Genomic DNA, 23,438 nt, shown 5'->3' with positions numbered 1-23,438 from the left:
TTTTGCGGCCTCTCCTCATTTTCCAGGATACTGGCTTCCGCCTCATCCTGCCTTGTGTTGGTTTTCGCTGTTTCTCCTTTAATATCGTCGACTTATGCTTTGACATCTTGCCTGAAGTTGCGTATTTCTGTGAGAATCGTGGATAAATCCACCAGATCCTCCCTTCTGCTGGTGCCACCTAAAACCAGGTTTGCTGTGTGGCGGCTATCATTAGGTTCTTCAGGGGGTTGTATTTCGTTGAGTTTATCGACAGGTAGAACAGATTTCTTACTCTCAGAGGTGGTTGTCATCTTCACCCCTTTCTAAAAGTTAAGGCACTGTGGTTTTTACCTCTGTTTTTATTGGCTTCGCAATGGTTTTTGTTGACTTTTGTCTGGAGGTTGTTTACTATGCTGCCATCTCTCGCCTGTCCAATTCTGTTCTTTTAATGATTTCTTTGAACTGTTCTTTTTCCAGGGTACCATACATGTGTAATAAAACAACAACAACAACAACAACAAACAAGAACAGGATGCACAAATGTTAATTTATTTTTCTCTAATCCACAATGGATCAAAGGTAGGTAGGTAGGTAGGTAGGTAGATAGGTAGGTAGGTAGGTAGGTAGGTAGGTAGGTAGGTAGGTAGGTAGGTAGGTAGGTAGGTAGGTAGATAGATAGATAGATAGATAGATAGATAGATAGATAGATAGATAGATAGATAGATAGATAGATAGATAGATAGATAGATAGATAGATAGATAGATAGATAGATAGATAGATAGATAGATAGATAGATAGATAGATAGATAGATAGATTAATGTTTCATTACTACTTATTTTTGATTACAGCTGGTAGTTTCTCTGTGCATTAAAAGGGTTCATTTGACTGGACTCATTGGATTGATCAATACTCAGAACAATGTGGAAAATCCAAAGAACAAAGTGGAAAAAGAAGGATTGTACAACTGTAGATTTAAAGTTAAAACAATTCAAAGTACAAGTTAGTTAGATGAGAGGAAAATGGTTAGGATGTTCAGGAACTATAAATGTTCAAGCCTGTCATGAACTAGAAACTACACAAACGTCAGCATCAATGTCCACAGTGAAGCCTATTTTACCTCACCATGGACTAAGACGTTGCTGACCAAGAAAGACGCCCCTGTTCCAAAATTGACACCTTCAAACTTGACTGAAATTTGCAGCTGCCCACATTTACAAGCCAAATACCTTCTGAAGAAAGGTTTTGTGCTTAGATGAGAGAAAGATTGAGCTGTTTGGCCACTGTGATAAAAGGTATGTTTGGAGGGGTAAAGGTGAGGCTTTCAAACATGAGAACATGCTGTCGAGCATGGTGGTGGTAGCATCATGCTCTTGGGCTGTGTTGCTGCCAGAGGTATTGGCACATTGCACAACGTGGATAGAATGATTATGGAGGAATGAATTCTACAAAACTGATATAAACCCGTATTGTTTGCCTTCAGTGCATTTATTTAGCATGGAAGTACTGAGAAGCAATGGACTGTTTCTTGTGTAGTGCTTTCTACTCTACCTAAGGACTCAAAGGGTGACAATACCTATTTCACCTATTCCTATACTCCGTTCTATATAATGTTAACACTCACAAGCAACTTGGGGTTAGTCTCTTGCACAAGTATATTTGGATATTTCTCAAGCAACCAGGGATCGAACCACCAACCATCCAATTAGTAAATGATCTGCTCTACCACCTAAGCTACAGCCACCCCGAAGTACCAGGGTTATTTCTATATGGGACAGATTTAACAGAGTGGCTGAAACATTCCTCAGAGATTTTGGTCCATGGCAGATTTATCAGATGCACATCCCAAAGATGCTCTATTGGATTAAGGTCTGGTGACTGTAGAGGCCAGAGTACAGTGAACTTATTGTCATGTTCAAGAAACCATATTGAGATGATTTAAGCTTCTTTACACTTTGTTTTATTCTGCAGTCATCAGAAGATGTATACACTGTGGTCATAAAAGGATGGAAATGGTCAGCAACAATACTCCACCATTAGCACCCTGAAGCACTGATCTAATGCGATCCTATAAGGATGGATTCACGTTTTCATGTTCTTTACACCAAATTCTGACCCTTTGATCTGAATGTTGCAGCTCAAAGCAAGACTCATCAGACCAGGTAACATTTGCCCAACCGTCTGTTGTCCAGATTTTGTGAGCCCGTGTGAATTGTAGACTCAGTTTCCTGTTCTTAGCTGACAAGAGTGATATCTGGTGTAGTCTTCTCCTCTATTAAGATGCTCTTCTAGGTGCGTTGGTTGTAACAAGGGTTTGTTTAAGTTATTTTTCCCTTCATGACGGCTCAAAGCAGTCTGACCATTCTTTTCTGACTTTTGACATTAACAAGGACTTTTCACCCAGAGAACTGCTGCTTTTAGATCATCCTATGTAAACCACAGAGATGGTTGTGTGGGGAAATCCCAACAGATCAGCAGTTTCTGAAATACTCAGACAAGCCCATCTGGCACCAACAAAAAGGAGGCATTCAAAGTCACTTAAATCGCCTTTCCTCCCAATTTTGCCTGACACGTGATTTCTGTTGAAATGATCTGTGGCTCCAAAGTTATGCGCTATCGAGTATATCACTGCCGGTATAATTGGAAAGCCTGTGAAATCTAATATGTTGTGTGACATTTGTGTTTATTGGCCAGAAAGTATGCATGCGTCAATATGGATGTATATATGTCTAATATGTCTTTAACTTACCCCAGCCCAGCAGATAATACTAAAAGAAAAGGTTGTTTTTCTGCAAAGAACTACCAGAGTGTGCAGGTAGATGCCCTCACAAAGCATCCAGAAGTAGTTAACTTCACTAAGGTTGTGAGCACAATAACGGGCACAGTCAAGTTAAGGATGAAGTAGCGAAAGACATTTATGTGGAGAGTTCAGAGCTGCAGCTCAGACTCCTGATGGTTATTAGAAGAGAAGACACATTCGATTTTTACTTTTGAATCACAGATTTGTCCTTAAAGTCCCACGAACTGAAACACCAATCCTATCTCCCCAGTCAAAACAGGTCAAGGCACAAAAATGTATATTTATATACAGTATATATATTTATATATAAAGTTCAAAGACTTACCTTTACACAAAAGAATAAACAAAACCTTGTAGTACCATATCACCCTATTAGAGCACTTCGCTCTCACACTGCAGGCTTACCTGTGGTTCCTCGAGTATTTAAAAGTAGAATGGGAGGGAGAGCCTTCAGTTTTCAGGCCCCTCTTCTGTGGAACCAGCTTCCAGTTTGGATTCGGGAGACAGACACTATCTCTACTTTTAAGATTAGGCTTAAAACTTTCCTTTTTGCTAAAGCATATAGTTAGGGCTGGACCAGGTGACCCTGAATCCTCCCTTAGTTATGCTGCAATAGGCAAAGGCTGCTGGAGGATTCCCGTGATGCATTTAGTATTTCTTCTTCAGTCACCTTTCTCACTCACTATGTATTAATAGACGTCTCTGCACCGAATCATACTTGTTATTAATCTCTGTCTCTCTTCCACAGCATTTTTTTTATCCTGTCTTCCTTCTCTCACCCCAACCAGTCGCAGCAGATGGCCGCCCCTCCCTGAGCCTGGTTCTGCCGGAGGTTTCTTCCTGTTAAAATGGAGTTTTTCCTTCCCACTGTCGCCAAAGTGCTTGCTCATAGGGGGTCATATTGTGTCGAGCTGGGGAACCTTAACAACAAAGCACCTACACAGACATTAAGCTTGCTGTTCTACCCCAAAAGGATAGGGAGAGCTCTTTATTGAACACTTCCCTCTACTACACTGTGTTTCAGAGGGTCAATAACTACAAGCCTGAACTCACTCATGGCACTACATTCTTTACATTAACAATAACTGTCTGTGAATTTATACTGCAGCATCAACAAGAACAGTTAAGAGTCACGTAACCATAAACAATAAACATCTTAAACAGCAACACATATTCCCAAGGCATGATGGGAGATAACTAGCCGCTCCCAACTCACCACAATATGATTGTTGGGTTTTTCTCTGTATGTATTATTTTACGCTCTACCTTACAATATAAAGCACCTTGAGGCAATTGCTGTTGTGATTTGGCGCTGTATAAATAATATCCAACTGAATTGAATTGAATTGAATATGAATTCTAACTGTTGTCAAATAGGGCTGTCAGCTGTGTACCAACCTGACTGCTGCACAACACAACTGATGGTCCCAACCCCATTAAGACAGCAAGAAATTCCACAAATGAGCACTCTACAAGGTACACCTGTGAAGTGAAAGCCATTTCAGGTGACTACATCATGAAGCTCACTGAGAGAAGGCCAAGGGTTTGCAGTGCTGTCAACAAAGCAAAAGGTGGCTACTTTCAGGAATCTAAAATATAAGATAAATTCAGAATTTTTTTAATATTTTTTTTTCTTTGCTGCATAATTCCATATATCTTGCTTCGTATATTGATGTCTTCAGTATGTATCTTCAAAGTAGAAAGTAGTAAAAATAAAGAAAACACATTAAATGAGAAGGTGTGTCCAAAGTTTTGACAGGTAGTGTATATATTTTAAATATATAACTTTCTACAGACTGAGTATCTGAGGATGATGTGAGTAACATCAGCAGCAACAGCAACAATACAATACAATACAACATGTGTAACAGTAGTGATACCCAAATGAAGCTTTCTGAAGTATTGAAGCTTGTATTGAGAAACGGTTCGTTACTCGAAGCTCTTCAACACAGTCATCTTTGGTGACATCTGGTGGGCAAAAATATGAAGAGCAGCATGAATCTACAACTTAAAATGAACTGCTTTATTTTGCTTTATTTTAACTGACCTCACAGCCCATTGTTCCTTCAGTGGGCTGGTTTCAGTCATTATGCAAATGTACTGTTTATAAGATTGGGGAAACCTGCAGTCAGCTGAGACTGAAGAAGTCACTTGGATGAGTGACGAAACGTTTCTCCCAGAAAACGCTACGTCCAGATGAACAGAATCAACTTTTGGAGAACTGCTTTATTATGATTGCCCAGTCTACAGAGCTGAATTGACAGCTTCTGTTTGATATTGGGCTGATATGGTGCTTTGAACATGTATTTTTTGGGGTGAAAAAATGACGTTATGTTTATGTTTATAATAAATCATTTTGATTAATTAACCTTCCTTGTTTAAACATGTTCCATGGTAAAAGAAGGTTCTGTTGAATCGTGTCCAATGAAGCTTCGGACGTCATTGATCACGTGACTCTGTTCAGACGAACCAAGCCTCGTTTCGGAAGTGTGTTGAATGCGCCGGAGCTTCAGCTTCAAACGTGCTGTTACTAGTAACAGGGTCAGTTGCAAAAGTCTCTTCTCACAGTTCTCACTGTTTTCTACAGTAATTGGTAAATACTTCTTTACACTAAAACGAACCATCAAATCTTGTAGTGACTATGGTAACGCTTACCCGATGCGTCTGCCACAAATCTCACGAGAACTGGAAGAAAGTTGCGCACGCAGCCGTCGCCATCTTTAAAATTAGAAGGAGGCGTATGCAGGCATTGCTGGTGTGCAGCCAGTCAATTAAACTTGGGCAAATTTCCACAACAAAAGTATTCCAAGCATGGCTAATCGAAATATGCAACAAGTTAACATGCAAAGCAACAATTCTCCTCAACCGGCGAGACGCGGAACCGACTCACCGGCCGCGGAGCAGACACCGGCGAACAAAGACAGCCCGGCCCCGCCGCCGAGGCAGTCCCCCGTTGCTGAACAAATGGAAGGAGCCGTGGAAGGAAGCGGCGAAGGCCCGACAGAAATGACCCTAGACATTACTAGTTTCCGAAAGCCCGGTGAAAAGACGTTCACTCAGCGCTCCCGTCTTTTTGTCGGCAGTCTCCCGCCGGATATTCCAGAGGAGGAGTTCAAAAACATGTTTTCTAAATATGGGAACGTCAACGAGGTGTTCATCAACAGAGAGCGGGGCTTCGGCTTCATTCGTTTGGTATGGAAAATAGTTCTACTTGTTGGTTTTAACGTGAAGCCTCAAATGTAATAAACACAGACACACATATAGCAAGCTTTTATGTAGCATTACTAACTAATATATATTGAAAGCTAGCGTCTTATATTTGAGAGTAAATTATTTATTTTTATTTATTTATTTGCAATTCTACATCCTATACGTTATGTCAGGCACACTTTAACAATGTTGTGTGAAAGCAATGTTGAGGGAATGCGTCTTTATTTCTTCAGGAAACCCGAACTCTAGCAGAGATCGCTAAAGCCGAGCTGGATGGGACTATTTTGAATAATCGACCAATCAGAGTCCGCTTTGCCACACACGGTTCTGCGCTCACAGTGCGCAATCTGCTGCCTGTGGTGACAAATGAACTGCTGGAACAGGTAGAGTAGACAAGAGAAGAAAACTACTTAGTAAAATCTGCATGTCTCGTTCCTCTGTATTGCTACGATGATTTATGCATTTATGGGTACCTAACTTCGCTGTATCCTCAGGCGTTTTCCCAGTTTGGACCAGTGGAACGGGCTATTATTGTGACAGATGACCGAGGTCGTCCCACTGGGAGAGGCATTGTGGAGTTTGCAAGCAAAGTAGCAGCGCGTAAAGCTCTGGAGCGGTGCACCGAGGGAGCACTGTTGCTGACCACGTAAGGAGCAGAGGGATGAGGCTATTTAATGAGCTGAAAACATTTGAATATGTTCATTCTGGTGTTGAGTTTGTAATTACATTCGGTGCTTTAAAGTAACTTGTTTTTATTTTAAAACTGCGGCAACACCACATTAGGTCCTTGCCATTATAGAAGTGAAAAAGATGGTTTTAGGATTAATTTTGTCACCCTTCATCAGTATCCCCAGTACTTCCTGTGGCAATGTTTCATAGGATTAATACAATAAGTCTGAGTGTACAGATACATGAGTCTGCACAAATTGGACATGCTTTCAGAACTTATTTCCATAATCACTTTGTCACAAATATGTGAGCAATATAATCAAATCATTCTCCGTCGAGAGTTGTCACACGAATGAACTCCTAACTAAATCTCCTGGGACTTCAGCTGGTGACAGTAGCAGTAGCTTAGCATCCCATGAACCAGTTTTCCTGCTGCTGAACATTCTAACAGACCCTACAGCATGGAGGAGCTCTCAAGAAGCTGCAGTCCAAGATAATGGAGCTGGAGTCCATCTGGAGAAGCAGCTGAAGGGTACTGAGAAATGCTCGAATAGCAGCATGGACAGTGAGCCAGCAGATGTGCAAAAAATGCAGGCCAGAAAGGGCTGGGGGTAGCTGGTGAGAAGTGACTGAATTTTTAAAATAAGAGGAGATTGTCCAGTGGAAAATTAACTGTCCTCATGAACAGAAGGGTAAAACAGGTTGCCAAATGCATATATGCGGGTCTCCCAAATTTTATTAACCAATATCTGCTAATGTTAGTATTAACACAGTTTCTTCACTTTTTTCAGAACACCCTGTCCTGCCATTGTGGAACCTGCAGAACACTTTGATGATGAGGATGGCCTTTCTGAAAAACTGCTGCAAAAGACTCCAAAGTACTATAAGTAAGCAATGAGTCATTTTGCAGTCACATCATAACTCAGTGGATTTGTTTCCTTCCTTTGATACTGTTGTAGACAACTGAAGGTCCGTATCAGAGGAATGCTATAATTCAGATTTATTGACAGTACTTGCATTTTCTCCGCAGGGAACGAGAACAGAAGCCACGTTTTGCTCAGCCCGGGACATTTGAGTTTGAGTTCTCATCTCGTTGGAAAGCTCTTGATGAGATGGAGAAACAGCAGAGGGACCAGGTGGACAGGAACATTAAAGAAGCTAAAGAGAAACTGGAGGCTGAGCTGGAGTCAGCCAAGCATGAACATCAGCTCATGTTAATGAGACAAGGTGTGGTCTGTGGCCTTTATTGCTCATTTTTACATATGGAGTTTTATAACAGCCTGCTAATGTGGATAATATCTAGTAATGTTTTGGAGATGCTAATCAGCTTTTCGCATATATTTAGATGGAAGAAAAATATATGGACCTTTCCGAAATGAACTGGTTAATAATACTGTTGGGGTTTTCTCTGATTTAAAAGATTAAAGAAAGAAAAATTGTTATTTCACAGAACTTTGTGAAAATAAATATCATGCAATATAATGTAGCCTTACAATCAGTTGCCTTTCCAGTGGGTCTCTCATTTCTTGGATGAACTTTTTTACGTTTACTGTCATTGATCTAGACCTAATGAGACGTCAGGAGGAGCTGAGGAGACTTGAGGAGCTTCGCAACCAAGAGCTACAGAGACGAAAGCAGATAGAGATGAGGTGTGCTTCTTTATTTAAGCAGTTAAAGTTCATGAGAATGTGATTAGTATTTACTGTAAAGGGCCAAATGATGTTTTGCTTCTCTTGAGGCACAGATCTGTTAGGTTAAAAGTCGTGGTTCATTTTTACCCCACTTGTCCCATTTATTTTGGTTGTTTACATATTAAAAATAAATGAAAATTACTGGACTAGAATCAATCTGACGATAAGATGCTTTCTTTTAAAGCTCATTGAGGTTTGTGTTAATCGATCTGCAGTTGTTCACACATTGTTCACTCTTTGCTTTGTAGGCACGAGGAAGAGAGGAGGAGGAGGGAGGAGGAGCTGATGAGGCACAGAGAGCAGGAAGACCTGAGACGCCAACCAGATGGCTTCAAACCAAACTACATGGAAAACGTGAGTACAAATGGAGCACATACATCCACCTGCCTGGTTACTTTCTATACTGATTTGAGGGTACGCAGCCACCTAAAATTAATAGCATCTGCCAGTAATGTAACCTAAAGGCTGGTGTTTTTTTAATACTTTCTTACTTAATACCTACATATACAACCTGTATATTTATGCACGTCACATTGCACCATACAGTTTTGTTTTGTTTTTTAATTCGTTTTCAGAAGTCTAAATGTAAAAAAGCACAATGTAGGAATATAAAGAGATTGACTTATTGACTTTGATGAAACTACCTAAGTAGTGTGATACACCCTGTACAGCCATCAATACAGAGCTGTACCTTTACATCTTACTTCATAACCTTCAGTTGTTGGACTTTGTTACTAGTAGTGTGTCTTATCTGTTGCAATCAGTTTCTTTTATTCCTTTCTTGAGGAAGTAGTTTTAGTATGACGATGTATCCTGTACTTCATACATCAGTTCCAAAATAACCCATAATTTTAACACGCTGGGTTGGTTGAAGTTATAATTTTTGGCTTCTAAGAGCAGAAGTAGTGTGAGTATGTCAGACCACACGCACAAATGTTGGGTTTAGTTTGTGCTTCAGGTCGCTATCCTTATAGAAACATCCCCAGAACTGACATTTCTTTTATAGTCAGACTTATGTAGAAATCTAGTTTGACAGCAAATTTGATTAGTAGGAAAAGTGCTGCATGCTCTTTTGTCAAACTAGTGAAAGAAATATTATTTTTTGGAAACTGCGAGCTTGGCATGTGGCTGTTACCGAAGTGGTTATTTGGAACAAGAAGTTACACCACTTAAAGGTCAGGTATCACAGGCTAGCTTGCTAACTTTAATAAGTGATATTATTAGGAATGATAGCTGTTTCCCTTTCTCTGGTCACAGCACTTGGTCATACCAACACTATTGTGTGCATTGTAGATATATAAATAGCATTCAGATTTTTCTATTTGCCAAAACTGTAAATTGGAATCTTTCGTTCTGTAACTGTAAAATAAGCCAACTTGTGCAAAAATAAATTTTCTAACAAATGACGACACTGATGAAATTTCATGATTCAAAACATTTCTGTGACTGGAGTTCACTGGTATATTAACTTTGTACTCAGTTTATACAACTAAAAAGTTAATACAAATAGCTAACATGTAGCAGCCCTCAGTGATAGTGAGGGAACTTCAAGATTAGCTTCACTTCCCTGACCTGGTGGCTGTGTTTATATTTTATATACAGCCTGTGGTCTTTGCTAAGGAGAACATGTTTTTCCTGTTTGGATTTATTTTGCGTCACTTCAACTGACAAGAATCTCACTCACTATATTTTTTTGTAGTTTTTCTACAAGCTTTATTTGACTTCAAGCTTTATTTGACTTCATCTCCTGTTTATGAAAGCTTGTAATGCTTTATTAGTTGCAGTCAGAGCCATTGAATACTCAGTTGTCAGTGGGGGTTCAAAATGCATGATTATTGTGATTGATGTAGAATTCACATAGTTCCTGAAATGCTTATTAGGCATTTCAACTGTGTAAATATGTATAGAGAAAACTGTTTGTTCGTAGTTAGTACTCAATAAATGGTGACCTACAATATTTTTTAATACCATATTAATGTATATGTAGTTTATGTATATTTATTCCTAAGTAAAATAATAAAGGATTTACAGTAAGCCTTATTTGTTGTCGTAACATAGTCAGTGATACATGTTCAGCATGTTGGTGTTAATTTGTTTCTTTTTTTTCTCTTTTTCCTCATAAAGCAAAAATTAATTGGTTGTGCCGCATTTATGTGTCTGCTAACAGTATGGAATAACATAGCCTAATCTGTCCAATGCAGTCACATACATCATTAAATCTCTAATCACACATTACGCTGTAAACCACTAGCATTGTTTAAGTAAACTGGGTTTACAGTGGGGCAAAAAAGTATTTAGTCAGCCACCGATTGTGCAAGTTCCCCCACTTAAAATGATGACAGAGGTCAGTAATTTGCACCAGAGGTACACTTCAACTGTGAGAGACAGAATGTGAAAAAAAAATCCATGAATTCACATGGTAGGATTTGTAAAGAATTTATTCGTAAATCAGGGTGGAAAATAAGTATTTGGTCACCTCAAACAAGGAAAATCCCTGGCTCTCACAGACCTGTAACGTCTTCTGTAAGAAGCTTTTCTGTCCCCCACTCGTTACCTGTATGAATGGCACCTGTTTGACCTCATCATCTGTATAAAAGACACCTGTCCACAGCCTCAACCAGTCAGACTCCAAACTCCGCCATGGCCAAGACCAAAGAGCTTTCGAAGGACACCAGGAAAAGAATTGTAGACCTGCACCAGACTGGGAAGAGTGAATCTACAATAGGCAAGCAGCTTGGTGTGAAAAAATCAACTGTGGGAGCAATCATCAGAAAATGGAAGACATACAAGACCACTGATAATCTCCCTCGATCTGGGGCTCCACGCAAGATCTCATCCCGTGGGGTCAAAATGATCATGAGAACGGTGAGCAAAGATCCCAGAACCACACGGGGGGACCTGGTGAATGACCTGCAGAGAGCTGGGACCAAAGTAACAAAGGTCACCATCAGTAACACACTACAACGGCAGGGAATCAAATCCCGCAGTGCCAGACGTGTTCCGCTGCTGAAGCCAGTGCATGTCCAGGCCCGTCTGAAGTTTGCCAGAGAGCACATGGATGATACAGCAGAGGATTGGGAGAATGTCATGTGGTCAGATGAAACCAAAGTAGAACTTTTTGGTATAAACTCAACTCGTCGTGTTTGGAGGAAGAAGAATACTGAGTTGCATCCCAAGAACACCATACCTACTGTGAAGCATGGGGGTGGAAACATCATGCTATGGGGCTGTTTTTCTGCCAAGGGGACAGGACGACTGATCCGTGTTAAGGACAGAATGAATGGGGCCAAGTATCGTGAGATTTTGAGCCAAAACCTCCTTCCATCAGTGAGAACTTTGAAGATGAAACGAGGCTGGGTCTTCCAACATGACAATGATCCAAAACACACCGCCCGGGCAACAAAGGAGTGGCTCCGTAAGAAGCATTTGAAAGTCCTGGAGTGGCCTAGCCAGTCTCCAGACCTCAACCCCATAGAAAATCTGTGGCGGGAGTTGAAAGTCCGTGTTGCTCGGCGACAGCCCCAAAACATCACTGCTCTTGAGAAGATCTGCATGGAGGAATGGGCCAAAATACCAGCTACTGTGTGTGCAAACCTGGTAAAGACCTATAGTAAACGTTTGATCTCTGTTATTGCCAACAAAGGTTATGTTACAAAGTATTGAGTTGTATTTTTGTTATTGACCAAATACTTATTTTCCACCCTGATTTACGAATAAATTCTTTAAAAATCCTACCATGTGAATTCGTGGATTTTTTTTTCACATTCTGTCTCTCACAGTTGAAGTGTACCTCTGGTGCAAATTACTGACCTCTGTCATCATTTTAAGTGGGGGAACTTGCACAATCGGTGGCTGACTAAATACTTTTTTGCCCCACTGTAGATGTGCTGTTACAACATATAGTGTTGTTCTTTAAACGTGTTGTCTTTAACAAACACGTCCCAAATGTATGTGCAGCTATAACTGCTCCACTATTGTGAGGATTGGCAATCGACTCTTGGCGTTTTTTGATTGTTCTTATTTATTTATTTATTTAGTTATTTATTTAAATAAATAAAATTGTAATGAAGCAAGAAAATATGACTGCAAGACTGGTCGTAGTTAGTACACTCATAGAAACTACATCCGTCTCAGACTTTGTGTAGTTCAGATGCTGATAAGATCATGACAATGTTTCAAAACTTTAAGCTGATTTATTTTTATTTTTTAAAAGGGGTCTTATACAAAATAAAAATTAAGTATTAGCAGTATTTTTTGCAGAAGTGTTGTTTTAGGTAATTAAGCTATTCATGTCTCAGTGCTCAACAGTCTTTTGTGACAATCCACCTTTTTGTAAGGATGTGCCTTAGTTTCGTTTCAGTTAGCAGGATGCACATGCACTAAACAAAATTTGAAGTCAAACAGTGCAGCTCTGTTGCTCTGCCAGTTTCTAAATTAAAGTTCTCATGATCTCAATACAGGTTGTGTGAATAGAGTTTTTGCTACATAGACATTTTTGCTACGATTTAAAAAAAAGAAAAATATAAGTTATGTAATAAAACATGTGACATCCACCCCAACCTGTTTTATCTTATTAAAGTGTAACATGTAGGGCTTAACTTTGAAAATATCTTTACAGAGTCTATAAATATCTCGTTTTTAAACATGCTGAGGGCTCTGTATATGATCAGCTGGTAAAAAGCAACATTTAGTGTTAACAACAGTGACTATTTGTAATGATCTGACTATGCTGTCATGTAGGTGTGTAGCTGTTCGTATGATACTGCATTTTATTGATTTCTGTTATAACTTTTCTCTTCGTGTCCTTTGCTGTGTTTAAAGGTCCTGTTGGCGTCTATTTACTTTCACATAGCAAATGGATGCTGAACAAATGTACCTAGACCTACCAATGTCTGCCATCTATCTCTTATGACTTTTAGTCAGAGTAGTAATCAAAAAATACAGTACAAAAAATGGAAGTGTCAATGAACATGAACATTTTTGTAGTAGAATAGCCGAGAAAGAACAATTAGAAACCACTTTGTATTAACCAGACAACTAAGAGGGTTTCATGTTTTGTTTGTCAGGACATTTGCCACTTAATGTGGATATAGTATATATTCACATAATAGTAATATCTTGCAATGATGAGTAAAATATTTTTTTAAACTTGCTCATGTCCTTGTAATTTGTAGTACTTAGGTGTAGGTTGTAGTACAATGTTGTAGGTTTTATTGTCTCCCAAGAATCTAAATCTTGCATTTGTTGCTCTCTAGAGTTTAAAGTAGCAGTAAAATAATCACTGTTTGATAGATACTTTAGATTAGTGCAATTTTAGTCAGTTTTCTTAAAACTGCAACATAGTGACCATTTAAAAGGTAAGTACAGTAAATGGTACAGAAGTTTAGAATCACAGTATTTCCAGTAACTTGTTTCCTCTCCCACCTTCTCCAATGATATCTTTGACGTAGGCCACATTCATGATTGTTGTTGAACTGTATTATGAATGTCTGTTGTATAGATTGTGATTTAATTGTGGAAATGTGCATATCGACCTACTCATACAAGTTTTACTTTATATTAAAATAGAACATTATTTTTTTTTTATGTTTTCTCATACTAGATTTGGTCTGTTTCGAATCTTAATTACTTTTTGTGTCTGCAGGATTATGTGTAAGTGAGAGTGAGTGTGAATATACGTGTGTGTGTGTGTGTCTGTGTGTGTAAATGAAATGTCTTAGTAGGGGTGTTGTGTGCGTGTGGAAAAGCGAGCGTGACCATGGGGTCGGACACACCAAAATGACCTAAACGGGTATCACCAAATCCTCGCCTGTCTGCTACCATTAATGTACATGTACATAGATTTTTGACTTTGGGTAAATATGGTGACTGTGTGTGTTTTGTGCTTAGCTTCCAATGCAAACCAAAAATTACAACACTAGTTGTTATATGATATGTTTATTTTAAAAAAAAAACCCAAGAAAAGAACTTCAGAACAACATTTTTGAATTTACAAAAATTACAAACCAGTTATATTGTATTTATATATAATATCTTTAATTATTTAAAGGAGAAATGCACTTGGACATGCTGTACTCGGATATGTCCAAGTGCTTTCATTTTTGTACTGACGCGGGTCTGTATTGCAAAAACTGTTGTTATTGGTAGAGAGAGAGGCAAAATGGACTCTATTTACTTTATTCTCTATCCTTGACATTCTGTAACTTGATAAATTACTACAAATGAAGGCTCCCTTACAGTATTGTTGCAGTCACCATGCTGTCCTTGGATTCACATATGAAGAACGTGCTTTATGAAATTTCTTTGCCAACTTGGTGTGTCAGATTTTAACAGTTTTATTTGATATAGGTTTTTACAAAAGTAATTTGTCCTTGTTTGAATAGAGTCAAAGAAGCACTAAAGCTAACACTAAATTCTAGCTTTACTACAACTGCTATTCATCCAAGTGTGAGATTGCTTGTCTGCCATTGTGTGGAAATGTAATGATTTGTGAGTGTGAGTGTTCTGCAGTTGGCTCTCCGCTGAGCGTTTGTATTTTAGCAGAGTGTTATTCTGAAGGCTTCTCTTCACTTCTTCCAGAGAGAACAGGAAATGAGAGTGGGTGAGCTGGGCCCTCGTGGAGCCATTAATATGGGAGGTATGGGCATCATTGTGTAAGGACTGGTTAATACAAAAACCAAATCAAGTGATTTGTTTTCATGTATCAGGTTTATTCTTCTTGCATTCCTAGTGGCTTATTTCCAACACTGCAATCAACATATATTGGAGTGTTTTTAATGCTTTTTCAGTTGGAAATGGAGTCAGTTGGGATGCAGTACACAGCAGTAAAAATAAACTATGTTCCTCACAATAACATGGACTTGATACTAACAAGAATTTACAGTGTGCTGAATGGGTACTGTCTCTTAGGGTGGTGGGGTTGATAGTTTGAGAACTACTGTGTCTCTGAGCCTTCATCCTCAGCTCTGTGTGGGTCTGACATAATGGATAATAAATGTTAAAAACATATTAATTTATGTGATATTTTAAGTTGTACAAGTCTTGGCCTTTAGCCTTGCAGTACATGCAGACTTAATTCTTTTTCTTTTATGTTGGGAATACAAATCATGTCTTCAACTATGTGATCTTCTGAGTGCAGGATGAGGGGCTGGGGACTGTGGATTCTGATTATATAGACTCGACACATTAATCTTAATGTTAGCTGTTTAGCATAAAGACTATAACCTAGGATTGCACATCACCTTATAAACCATTCTGCAGTAACTCATTTAAATGTCTCATAGCAAAATGTCTAGCTAACTTCATTTAAAGGGAGTACTGTATCTGGTTCGTAATGTGTGCTTTTCAGTGTAACTATCTACAGTGCTTTAAAAAATGATTTGCAGGTGTCATACATTTGACATGATTTCTTCTTTTTTTTTTTTCTCTATTTTTAAAAAGTCAAAGTATTCCTCAGTTTTTAAAGAAACTTAATATTACAAAGCTTTTGGTACACTGTAGATTTAGGGCAAGCGTCTGGTGGTACTCTAACTCTGCCAATATAGAAGCATCTGAATACATGAATAATTCTGCAATCTGTGAACAGACTATCATGGAGCTTAACAGAAGCTTAATGGTGCTTGCAGTTTTTCTGCAAAAATAAAAGCCGTTATGTCTGTGCTTGCTCCATAACGGCCTTCTTTAGTGCCTCGAAAAAGCAAGATTAATTAGTGTTGTACTGTATTAGATAAAATGGGTGACCCAAGCAGGGGCTTCAGTTTATATTGGACCTTATAGTTGGCCTTGTATTGGGTAATGTTGGTGAGTGATTTCTGTTACAGAATGAATTTCACTTCTGAAGCTCATCAGCTGCTAAATTCATGTTCTTTGTAAAAGTAATGCACCACCAAATTCATGTAGTTTAGCTAAGTTATAGCACCATCAATTCTTGCTAACGTTATTGCTGTGTGAGTGGAAGTGCTAGTTGAGTAGCTTTACAAATTACTTCATCAGCTAATGTGATCCATGATATTAACTTTAATAATAAACAGTATTGATTTTAATTAACAATAAATTATGTAACTGTACATAGCAATGGTTAATTTTTATTTTTTATTTTTTTGCTTTAATAACTAAAAATAATCTAAGACACAATTAACGATTTGTCAGCTAGCTAGTTGTAACTTGCCTACCCTACCTTAATCTGTCTTTGGTAACTTTGTGGATTGCTGTAAGAGATCCATGACATCCAGTGCAGTGTTATAATGTATCACAGTCTTTTATGTTCCATCAAGGTTTAGCTAACGCTAAAACAGTGTGCAAGCTATCACAGAAAACATTTTAATGCAACAAGATGGAAAAATTGGGGAACTGTTAAGGTAGATGTGTAGCATCTCCAAAATCTCACAATTAAAGTTACTACTATGTCAGTAAGAGGAAATTGAATAGTATCGTTAATCGTGTTTTCATTAGTGTAGAAACCCATGTAATTTCATATATTTTTGTTAGCTTAGAAGAAATGCTTCTTTTGTACGTGGAAACAACAGATCCACTTTCACTAGGCCTGTCATAGTGTGTCATTTTTCTGCAGTGTCCAATAATACCCAAACACTGAGCTCTATGTTTCTAATATATATGTACAGAGTGAAGTACAAATACTGTAGTTGGTTCCAGTCTGCTACCTGATCTCTACCAAGTCCTGCACACTGCTTCTTTAACACGTGTCATTTGTTTTAATATATAAATGGTGTTAGATACACTTTGAACAACTTTCTTTAATTTGTTTTCTTTGATATCACATTCGCCTGTCCCAGTGACAACTCCATAAAGTTCTTTTTCTGAGTATGCTACTTTAACCAGTGAATGAAATAATATATGAATACACTGAATGTATGGCATTGTTCGTAAAAAAATAAGAGTTTAGCAGAATTATGATGTTGCTCTGAAACTATTGATTGGGGGGTTTGTAGATGTTTGTGTTAGTTAAACTACCTTCGCTGATCTAGTCATGTTGATTATGCCTGAATGCAAAGTAAAATATGTAGTATACGACTTATTTATTTGTTTATTTATTTGTATTCGGATAATAGTCAGTTTTCAAATGGTGATTAATCATCCTTCAAAATGCTTGAAAACTGGTGTGTACAATGCTTTTTCTATCTCCTATAATTTAGAAGTATGATTGATTTTCTTTATTTTTTGCTCACATCTTTTATTATGTAAAAGAAATATTGGCCTAATTCAGTAAATAGGATTATATTGATCATTGATTCTGAATTGAGAGTAATTATGAAGTCAAGTTAATTATTAGCTCCAGAAATGCACAGTCTTTTGAGGTGGGGGTTAAATAATGAATCAGATGTTTGTAGAAGTATTTATTTATTTATTTTGGGGGGGGGGGGCGTAGTCGACTATTACTATCTATCTTCTCCAGCTCTGTATTTATTGTGATTATGGTGATGTGCAATCCAAGGGTTATTAGAAATCTATGGACTTTAGGAGTTGGTGTTATTTTTATTTATTTATTTATTTTCTGTCTTTTACTTACCATGAGGCAGCCTTTATAATTCTGTCGGAACATAGTCCTTGTCCACTATTTTAACTTAACGTTGGTTTTTGGTTGTAAAATATATTTATTTATTTGTATCTCAAGTATTATGGTCTTGTCGGTCATTTGGTTGGTTCATTGTTGAATTGCCATGAAATTCTGCAAAAACATTTGGGTGATGTATCCTCATTATTCTGGTGACCTTGGCTTTATCTCGTTTATGTCACTCTGAGGTTGACATCCTGGTTTTAACTGTGATGCTGATGAAGATTTGGATGGATTCCTATGAAATTTCTCAAAATAGTAATTCCCTTTTTGTTGCTCAAGTGCATCTTGTAGACTCCAGGATCTTTTACCTTTTGACCAAAAACCAATGTTAACTTTTAAAATATTAACAATAGCTCTGTTTTTAATCTACCGTTGATTTACATTAATTACACTAAACTACCAAAAGACCAACCAATGCTCCGTTGTTTTGCGTGTAGATGGCTATAACCAGGCCTCTGCGGGGCCCAGTGGTAACCAAGGTCAAATGATGGGCATGAGTGGAAGGGGAGGACCCACTGGCCCAGAGGGAACAGCAAAAATGGGGACACCATTGATGTCAGAGAATGGAGCCATGGTAATGTATATAGAGAAATAAAGAAATGTTTTTCCAGAAGAAAAGTTTCATTTGGCTTCCAAGAAATTTCTAAAAATGATTTTAAAAAGTAATTGAACATCAGCCAAGCCTTGAAAATATTATACTTGGAAAAAATGAAGATTTTAAGAGCTTTGTTAAAACTGGAAACCTAACTAACAGTTTCATTCCTCTCTCTCCCTTTGTCTACGTGATTTATTTCTCTCCCGTTTACTGTTGGATGATGACACTTGGATCAAACTAAACACTGACTGAACCCATTCTTGAAAATCCTGCTCCTTGCATCATTGCTCTTCTGGCCTCTGTTCATGTCTTTGTGGGGGGGAAAATTCTCTCATACTTGCAACGCAACTTTTATATCAATCCTTCAATGTTCCCACCATTTCTACAACACCAACATCATGATAACACAGCGAAATGATAGATACCCACAAGGCGGACCCATGGGGGGGCGACCCGATGCTGGCTCTCCAAAGCAGCAGCAGCCGCAGCAGCCAGCACCATTGGGCCCGCAGGCTGGACCGGCTCCAGGATTTGGGAGGGGCAGTCCTGTGGGGGGAGTCTTTGAAGGACCAAATAACAAGCGTCGTAGATACTAACCTCTCTTGGTATTCATGGATCTGTGTTAATGAGCCCTAATTATTGTTTTTACAGTTTACAAGCCCGCTACCTTTCCTGGGCATTTATTTTGTAATTGGTAAAATTACAGAACATGCTTTTTATTTAAACTTGTCCTCAGTGTTTACTTTTTTGTAGAATATGATTCTTCCCTCTGTGGTCTGAATGAAGCGTTGTTTTTGTTTTTTTTTCATTGTGGATCCATAGTTTCATAGCATTTTAAGGGATGCTTTTAAGGGTCGGCAGGTTTGCAGTCGTAATGACTTCTATTGTGTGAGATAAACTTTTAAGTTGGTTTAAGGGAATTTTAAAATAAGGTTACAAAAACACAAAGTCAAAGTTCTCAAAAAATAGTGGTGGTATTCCTGCAATTTGACAGTCAGCACCAACAAATGTTACATCTCCAAAAAGTTGATTCTGTTCATCTGGATGTAGCGTTTTGTGGGAGAAACGTTTCGTCACTCACCCAAGTGACTTCTTCAGTCTCAGCTGACTGCAGGTTTCCCCAATCTTATAAACAGTACATCTGCATAATGACTGAAACCAGCCCACTGAAGGACCTCCCAGCCCATTGTTCCTTCAGTGTGCTGGTTTCAGTCATTATGCAGATGTACTGTTTATAAGATTGGGGAAACCTGCAGTCAGCTGAGACTGAAGAAGTTACTTGGTCACAAAACGCTACGTCCAGATGAACAGAATCAACTTTTTGGAGATTTACTTCCCTGGATGATTGAGAATGCATCAAGACATTTTAAAACAAATGTTACAGTTTTAAATAACAAATATTAAGTGAACAAAAGAATGTATGATAACATGTTGCCGTCCTCAGTGTGTGCTGACCTGTATGCAGGCACAATGAGTAAACGATGATAACTATGAGTAGGAACTGTACAGTATGTACTATAGTATGCTATGGTGATGTTTCACCTACAAAACAGTTGAATGATGTAGTGATTCAGCAGTGATTATTATTTTTTGTTTGTTTTTTGTTTTTATTCATTACAAGACAGTTATTATGCATCACATTTCTGTTTCTTCACTACACATTTACCTTACAGCACCAAATCAAGACATTGGCATGGGAAGCCATATATTATTATATTGATATATTGCTGGGTCCCCCACCGCACACTTCCAGTTATGTCAGACACCCGGTAAAAATGTTTGCCTCGAGATGTTAGGAACTGCTTTCAGCTCCTGTTACGTGTTCTGCTATAATCATTGTAACAAGCTGACGAGCTTTGCCAGCATGGGATTTTAAATATCTCTCCACAACTGGGTTATCAAGATTAACAAGTGGTAACCTTTTGAAATATTTATAATTTGGCATAGCAAACTGAAACTTAGACTTGTTACTTTAGATTTGAGTCAAATATTGAAGTACAGTATTTAGACAAAAGTACTGTGTAGATTACATCTACAGGAGCTGCTCAGCCATGGGACTACATGCCATGAAACTCCTGGCTTACTGTTTTTGTGCTGATGTTAATGGTAGAGGAGGTCTGGAACTTGGTTGTCAGCAAATGTTCCACATTTTGTATCCATGCAGCCAGTGACCCCGCTCCAAAAAGAAACGGTTGCTAAGTTGCAGTTTTTGCTAAATCAGTGGTCCCCAACCCCCGGGCCACAGACCGGTACCGGGCCGCGAGTGTTGAGGCTCGGGTGTGAAATTTATGGTCTTCGGGGTTTTTATTGGTTTTTAGTGCTATTTTCTTTTTTATCGTTAACTCTGTTTCCCTGGATCTTTTCCCGTGTGTTATGAATAAATCTTCTTTTTTTGGTACCGGTACTGGTTTTATTTTGTTGTATTTTTCCACGACATCTTAAAGGCCAGTCCGTGAAAATATTGTCGGACATAAACCGGTCCGTGGCGCAAAAAAGGTTGGGGACCTGCTAAACGCTTCCTCTTTGCAATAATACCACATACAGTTGATTGTGGTGATATATCAGAGGCAAGATCTTTCACAGGCTGCCTTGTTGCCAGCGTTTAACCCTGTACTTTTGTCCATGCAGTGCATCTCCATGTGACTGTCGGTTGTACTTGCTTTTTCTGACATTTTCCAACCTACAGAACCATTAAAGAACACACCTAGCATGTTCTCTGAATTTTCACATTGATCTATATTCAGTATTGGTTTTTGTGGCTACCTGTCAGTGCTATAATGGTAAATATCCTAGCAAAGGTAAATTGCTAGGAAAGTAAATTTTTGTGTCCTTATAATACTTTTTTTTTTCCTTTGTATTTTGATCGTGGTGTTTCCTTTGCACATTCTTACAATTTTTGAGGAGCTGTTCAGACTAATGGAGAGTGAATGTTTCAGCAGCTTAAATCATCCTGTATTTGATGGTGAAGAGAAATAAAACATTTGTAGGAACTTGTTTCCTTTTAATCAAAAAGTTTCTGTTTTTTAAGCACTCCTTACACTTACTGTGTAGTTAAGACTCTATCATGAGTAATGTGTACTGCTTTTAATAAAATTACAGTGGATCTACTTATCCATGAGCACAAATTACGTTGAACAGTGCTGTTGCTTCTTTTCCAGATAGTTTTTGCATAGTGAAGGTCATCTTCCTGTTGGAGAAGGGAAGTGTGCCTAATCAAGCAGTATCCACAGGGTGTGGCAATAAAACAGCCAAATCTCTCTTTCCATTAGCAGAGCCCCCTCCAAACCACATTTCTTCCACTATACCTGAAAGAGTGTCAAGCCTCTTGTCCAGCATCTTTTGTTTCGTCATTAATTGTCATCCAATTCCCCCCCCCCCCCCCCCCCCCCTTGTTTTTGTCTTTGTTTCTTTACTTTTCTTGTTCTTTTAATGTTTTGGCTCAGAAGTTTTTTTTATTTCCAATATATGTTAACACCCATCATTGTGGAGTTGCCTGTTCACTGGGAACCGTTTAATGAAGCCACCACTTGAAGACATGTTAAGTGCTGATCATGCTATAGACTTCAATTCATCCTGCTGTGTCTTTGTATTCTTGTAAAGCCCACTTTATGCAGGTCAAGTTTATAATGCAGCACTTTCCTCTATAAATACAATAGTGAAAAAATGATTTTTCTAAAGTAAAGTGTGTAATGGCTCCAATAGCGGTTTTCTCATAATGCTAATTTGACAGTATATCATTTGCAGTCATTTCCTTTATAACAGCTTTTTTAAATGTTTTTAATTTGTTTCAAGTTCCAAAATAATCTCAGCTCCATCAACATTGTTTGAAATACACAAAGAAGCAGAAGAGAGCATAGTAACACCCTGCTATTTAGATGACTGCAGTTCATTTTCACTTGGACAAAAAAAAAAAGACAGCTTCAGGAATCTGGAGTACTTTGTGAACTGGTATAGCTCAGAAAAACGTAGATTCATAAATGGGCTTTTATTGTAAATTATGGACAAAAATTGAAATTTTCTTAAAAGAAAGATTGCAGTTGGTGATTCGTGTCATTGGACCAAAGGAGTTAAGCCTGCTAGGAAAGGACTTTTGTAAATATTAAAGACTGGGTAATCATTTATTGTTGAAATATTTCTAATTCTACATTTGCAAGAGAAATTTTCTTTCAAAAACAAGGATAATCTAAGTGACTCAGTGTTTGGGCTATGTTTTATAGATTTATACTGCGCCAAATCACAACAACAGCCTCAAGGCGCTTTATATTGTAAGGTAGACCCTACAATAATACATGCAGAGAAAAACCCAACAATCATATGACCCCCTATGAGCAAGCACTTTGGCGACAGTGGGAAGGAAAAACTCTCTTTTAACAGGAAGAAACCTCCAGCAGAAATAGGCTCAGGGAGGGTGGGGCCATCTGCCGCGGCTGGTTGGGGTGAGAGAAGGAAGACAGGATAAAAGACATGCTGTGGAAGAGAGACAGAGGTTAATTCAAACATGGAATTAAATACATGACTGAATGTCAAAGTTCAGCTTTAGTGAAAATTGTTTCAAGTTACTATAAACAATATCAATTAAATTGTAATAATTTAAATTAAAGTTTGAAAAATAGTTAAACAGATTCTTTAACTTTTTTAATTAATTAATTTGAATATTAATATACAGTGAACAATGACGCTCAAATTTTTGTAAATGATGCACAAACAATAATTGGTATGCTGCATTAACATTTTAAGCCCCACTCTGTATGTGTGTGTGTATATAAGAGAGAGAGTGTGTGTGTGTGTGTGTGTACTGTTGTCACCTGTGTGTGTGTACTGTTGTCACCTGTTTGCTGTTTTGGTGTGGGTGAGACCCTTCTCTTTAGATTGCTTTTTGTGTGTCTTTGTGTGCATTTGAAAGGGGTGTGTGTTGCAATTC

The 23,438-nt window shown here is 38.2% G+C and overlaps 1 protein-coding gene and 1 long non-coding RNA gene across 2 annotated transcripts; one reads left to right on the top strand and one right to left on the bottom strand.

Annotated features, from left to right (window-relative positions):
- Nucleotides 1-5,274: 5,274 nt before the first annotated feature.
- Nucleotides 5,275-21,529, top strand: pspc1 (paraspeckle component 1). The gene is made up of 10 exons (XM_085152428.1): nucleotides 5,275-5,970; nucleotides 6,222-6,371; nucleotides 6,483-6,634; nucleotides 7,449-7,544; nucleotides 7,688-7,884; nucleotides 8,222-8,306; nucleotides 8,597-8,702; nucleotides 14,928-14,985; nucleotides 18,360-18,496; nucleotides 18,928-21,529. Exons 1-10 carry the CDS (start codon nucleotides 5,590-5,592, stop codon nucleotides 19,111-19,113), a joined length of 1,548 nt encoding a protein of 515 aa, XP_085008554.1. The 5' UTR covers nucleotides 5,275-5,589; the 3' UTR covers nucleotides 19,114-21,529.
- Nucleotides 17,701-23,160, bottom strand: LOC146492007 (uncharacterized). The gene is made up of 2 exons (XR_014872523.1): nucleotides 20,007-23,160; nucleotides 17,701-19,972 (listed from the first exon to the last, which is right to left on the bottom strand). It is a non-coding gene; the product is annotated as an uncharacterized LOC146492007 (long non-coding RNA).
- Between the last annotated feature and the right edge of the window lie 278 nt (nucleotides 23,161-23,438).

This window comes from Neolamprologus multifasciatus, chromosome 23, assembly GCF_963576455.1.
Source record: "Neolamprologus multifasciatus chromosome 23, fNeoMul1.2, whole genome shotgun sequence".
Lineage (NCBI taxonomy): Eukaryota > Metazoa > Chordata > Actinopteri > Cichliformes > Cichlidae > Neolamprologus > Neolamprologus multifasciatus.
The sequence above is the reverse complement of the archived record's forward strand: the minus strand, read 5'-3'. Positions and strand labels throughout refer to the sequence as shown.